The 5,206-nt window shown below is 43.5% G+C and overlaps 1 protein-coding gene across 1 annotated transcript; it reads right to left on the bottom strand.

The window, feature by feature from the left end:
- Positions 1-1,667: 1,667 nt before the first annotated feature.
- LOC120510840 (collagen alpha-1(I) chain-like) lies at positions 1,668-2,445 on the bottom strand (the record flags this gene model as incomplete). Its single annotated transcript, XM_039727113.1, is given in 3 exon segments — positions 1,668-2,128; positions 2,131-2,196; positions 2,199-2,445. Coding segments are annotated over 3 exon segments (759 nt in total), but the record flags the coding sequence as incomplete, so codon positions are not given.
- Between the last annotated feature and the right edge of the window lie 2,761 nt (positions 2,446-5,206).

Genomic DNA, 5,206 nt, shown 5'->3' with positions numbered 1-5,206 from the left:
GACCAGTGGGCAAAAACCATCCTCAAAATAGCATTCAAGCAGCAGCACAGCTATTATTGAAACAACCGAATGTTGGATGTTAGAGTTTGGAATCCATGGCCACAATACAGTACCAGCAGTAAGTAAGACCTAAGCTGTGGAGGGACTCAAAAGTGTAAAACAATACATACACACCAGCGAAAAATCAAGCTTGTAAGCATGGCACTTATTTTAGCAACTGCATTTCTAATAAATTCAAGAATGTAAAATGACTAAAGAGATTACAGAAGGACAAGGTATCAGAAAGACTGCAGTACAGAGACAGCAAAAGGGACAGATCACGTCAGGCTCTCACAAGCCCATGCATCTGTTGAATTAGCTGGAATGTAATTCATTACTTACTGCCCCTTCTCAATTCCCACTAATCTTGTAATGTTTGGTCCACCTAATATATACAGATATCTCAGATTTTTAACACTATACCTAGCAAAACTGATGATCCACACAGGAAAGACACATTCCAAAGAGTCTTCAGCATTTAGGCTAACACTTTCCATACACTGACCCTCAAGCTAATGCATGCATTGACATTGTCAAGTCCTGCAGATCAACCTCATAAGACATGAAAGCAAAATAGTTTAATGGGGACAAAAAAGGACACATATAATACCTATTTCAGACACAGGGAGATTACTCTGGACAAGTTCTAGCCTGCTGCTATCAAATGAATGCTACTAACACTGGGAAAATGTTAAATGCACTTCAAAACTACACTGGACCTGCACCTATGTTTGAAGATGTGCTCCAACCTGGTTTGTGTGCTCCAAGATCATTCCTCAATGAAGGCAGAGCAAGGTGAGTGTGGACAACTGAGATTCACTTTAAAATAATACTCTTGGACTGACTTAACACATAACTGCTCCCGGAACATCTGCAAGGCCCAGTATTTTTTACAAATACCACTATACTAGGCATGAAAATCTGAGCTCATCATTTTTCTGCCCTTCCATACAGCTTGTCTGCTTCTTAAAAGTGATATTTCACTAACTTAGGTAGAGATATTTGAAAAAATCACTCCTCCCTATGAATTTGATAGAAGAGTAACTCACAGCCATAGCTGAGCATCTTGTTTAAACTCTCATGCAAGAAACAATGTAAGGTAGCAAATGCATGACTTGTCAGCAGTGTTTCAATGTCTGCCATGTTGTGTGACAGTTACCCAACTTCATGGAACTCCTACAGATATTGTGCATGAGTGGACTTAGGTAAAATAAAACTGGATCATTGCTTAATCTCAGGTATGTTATTACTTAAGTCTGTTGAGTAAGTCCATTTCAGTAGAATTTTGTAGTGCCTACAAGACACCTGTAGGCATTGTAATATCGCAACATACCAGATCTTAAGCATGTGTTTAACAACTTACAGTCACAAATACAGTAAAACCGTGAAAGGGCTGAGTCTGCGACACATTCTTCACCTGCCACACTTTGCAAAACCAGTGCTTTGTAAGGCATTAACGAATACACACCCTAGAACCATATAGCTGTAAGGCAACCTCACAGAGAACATCACCACATTCGGTCCCTTTGAAATCGTTTCCCGTGTATCTTACTGTCACACAGCAGCATTCAAACAACAGCTGAGACCATTAACTGCCTATGCTGACACGGTCATCCCTAGAAGTCAAGTGTCAATACTCGTTCCTAGTCCGGAAAATAGAAAAAGCCAATGTAATTTGGGTAACAAGGCGGCGGTGGCTGGATGCTCGCAAGAGGGGCACCGACCTCACGCCGGGGAAGGCGTGGGGACAAGCGGGCTGCCCCCGTGCCCCGGAGCCGCCTCCCGGACGGAGGGCAGCGGCGGCAGCGCCCAGTGTGCGGCACAGGGGCGCGGCTGCCCCTCCGCCGGGCCGGGCCGCGAGGGCGAGCACGGCTCCCGCTGCTCCGGCCTCCCGGCGCCGGCCCAGGCGGCGGCGGCCCCGGCGATGGCGGAGTGCCGCGCGGTGAGGAACTTGCTGTAGGCGGCCATGGCGAGAGCAGCGCGGAGCCGCCGACCGAGCGCAGCCGAGCCCAGCAGCCGAGCGAGGGATGCCGGGAGGGGGCGGCGCCGCCCGGCCCCGCGCCGCCGGCAGGACGGGCCGCGCCGGGAGCGGGTTGTGCAAGGCCGGGACGGCAATTACCGCTCCCTGGCAGCCCGTGCCAGCGGGCGGACCCGCCGCCCGACGGGGAGGGGACGAAGGGGCGTTTCCTGCCGCGCCGGCGGGGCCGGGCCTGCCGCGGCCGCCCTCGCCCGGAGGTCGGGCTGAGCAGCGGAGGCCGAGCCTCCCCCGCGGCCCGCGGGTTGATTTTCCCAGGCGCCTCCTCCCGCCGAGCGGGCTCCGATCACCCCCCTGCCGGGGCTCTTTGTGCAGGGGTGCAGTGATTCCTCAGCGTGTGCCAGAAATGGCTTGTCAATGTGGTAACGACCGAATAAAAATAAGATTTAAAAAAGAAAGTTTTAAAAATTCAGAGAAACTATGAGGTCGGTTTTGTCACACCTTGTCTTTTCCTTTTTTTTTTTTTTTTTTTTTTTTTTTGTTTTGTTTTTTTTTTGTTAGTGCCATGAGAGGAGCTGACAAGATTGGCTGCCAGGCAGAGGGTGGAATGAGTTGTCACCCGTGTAAGTACAGGGAAATAATCCCTATAAAGAGTAGAGCCAGGCCAGGCACAGCACAGATACCAGGCAGCCTTGTCCCACAAAAACCAGTCAGACTTGTACAGGTGCTTTCTCCAGCAGAGTTAATAACAGATTGGCATGTCGAGCTATACCAGCAAAAACACCCATGCCAGCATAACTGTATTTACACTGGATCTTCCCCTGTGGTCATATCCCTCAGAAAGATGCCTGATAATGCACATGAAGCATCTCTACTTTCTGTGGGAACTGGTTGGTCCTATATTGATAGCCTGTATTGGTGCCATGGTTAACACTGGAATGACAAAACTATTTCCCTGATTAAACTTAAATGCAGATCAAAATGCAGGTGGAATCAATGTATTTATTTTTAGTCTTGAAAAATGTTCTCATACAGACTTTTAAAAACATATTAATACATACCTGTGAATGTTGTGCTTTTTTTAGTGTGACACAAGAGTGTGCACATAGGTCAGTCCATTTATCAGGTATTCCTATTTCTTCCAAGTATTTCTGCCTGGAGTAGGAGGTCTGAAGCTGCAGTTTGAGAGGTAATCCCTGGTTCTTCATTCTGAATCACCACATGTACTCTCCTTTCTTGCTCCCTTTCCCTATCCTTGGTATCATCAGGCATTTTAAAGCAAGTTTATGTTTTGGTGTAATAGCTGAAGCCTCAAACTCTCAAATTGTTAGCATTTTTTAGAGCATTAGGGTCACAACTGTTGAACCTAGTTCTCTGCCACTTGCTCTGAGACCTTAGACACATCAGTAATCTCACTGCTTTAAAATATATGGTGTGGGTGGGAAGAATTGTCAACTATTTGAAGTATTTTAGATCCTCAGTATAGAGCAGAATCACCCAGCATTAATTAATTCATGTTTTATAAGGTGAATGTTTGTGAAAATACCTTGGTTTTAAAAATCTTAGATACTTTGATAGTAGGTGATTATGAGAACCTAAAAAAGAGATACTTTTGGTATCAAAATAAACTTCTTATATTAAAATAATTGCAAAAAGGAAAATTTCTGCAAATTTCCAGGTTTATGAATCTTTGTAGTACAGTTTTGCTGGTACTTTTAATCTCCATATCAGCACAGAGATCAGGAATGTTATGATACTGTCTGCTTTTCTTTACAAGTCCTCTTCCCTCTTTAAGCTTAGGTTGGTTGTACCCTTCCACAGAAGTTGCTATCTAGTACAGCCTGACTTTGTTTCCATGAACTGTCCATCAGCTGGGGCCATGCTGACCTTTGTTGTTTGCATGTCCGTGTGACTGTTCTGTTGTTTGCCTGCTCAGTGTCCTTAGCCCACTTTCTGACACTAGCCAATGCCATGACCCAGTACATATTTTATTTCTCTTCTAACTTTTCCTTAAATTATTTCACACATGCCTATAATTTTCTGAGAAACTTGTCTCATATATCCAGACCTTCACTTTGTCTCCTGCTGCCTTGACTCTTGAAAGTTGCTTTTTTTTCAGAACAACTTTTTTAAACATGATTGACAAATGGGCACTTAGTTCAAAACATGAGATTTTTATTCACCCATTATTTCATTGATTTCCAACAGCACTCATGTCTAAAGCATATCTTGATATAATCACCCACGCTGATCAAACGTCTTTGTGACAAAAGCTCCTTTTTTTCCCCTTCAGTTTGAGATCTGCTGCATTTCAATACTTCGTGCATTGCAGCTGTATTGTTTTCTTTATATTTTTGGTACAAGTCAGCTGTGAGGGTTTTCCAAGGTAACAAATAGGAGCAGTGTTAATTCAAATGTATCTCAAATGTAAAAGCTAGAGGTGGAAAGGTAGCTTGGAAGAAACAAAGAGCAGCAGTTCTTTTACCTGTACTAGTAGTACTGTGTGCAGTTTCTCTGATAAAGCAAGGTCAAATTAACAGCCATCTTTTTAATACAGTCCTTGGTATTGTTCAAACTTCTTGCTAGCTAAGTAGGAACATCGATAGCAAGCAAGCTATTTAAATGAGAAAGTGCACTCTGGAAGACTGAAGACTGTAGGAAGAAAAATGTGTTTATTATTGAAATCTTAAATCCTTCTAATGGACATCAGGAGACTTCATAACAGGCAGCTTTAAACTGGGCTCCCATGTCTGAAGTGTTAAGCAATGGTATCTGCCCTAAGCAGTTCTCCTATTTCCCAATATAGAAAACAAAGTCTAATAATAATAAGCAGTAATAATATTGCTAAACAATTCAGATTTCTAGTTCATGTCCTCAACTACTCTTGGTTTTAGATGCTTGATTTTCAAGGAGTCAAAGTCATAAATATAAGAAATAACTACAGAGTGAATATTTGTCCCACTAATAGTTATGTGAATACATTTTACTTAATGGAGTCTAGGTTAACAAGTAAGAAGATGCTCCCATTTGGTTTCTCCCAGAACAGGAAGAACCTGTATTATTTGCTGTTGGCACTTGGCATACAACACCCAGCTATATTCTGAGGACAACATGTCATCTAATAATTAAACGAAAATTCATGTTGTTTATTGTAGGTCCAATGTAACATAAATATAGTGGAGTGCACTTTAC

Source organism: Passer montanus, unplaced genomic scaffold, assembly GCF_014805655.1.
Source record: "Passer montanus isolate IOZ18808 unplaced genomic scaffold, ASM1480565v1 scaffold60, whole genome shotgun sequence".
Classification (NCBI taxonomy): Eukaryota; Metazoa; Chordata; class Aves; order Passeriformes; family Passeridae; genus Passer; species Passer montanus.
The sequence above is the reverse complement of the archived record's forward strand: the minus strand, read 5'-3'. Positions and strand labels throughout refer to the sequence as shown.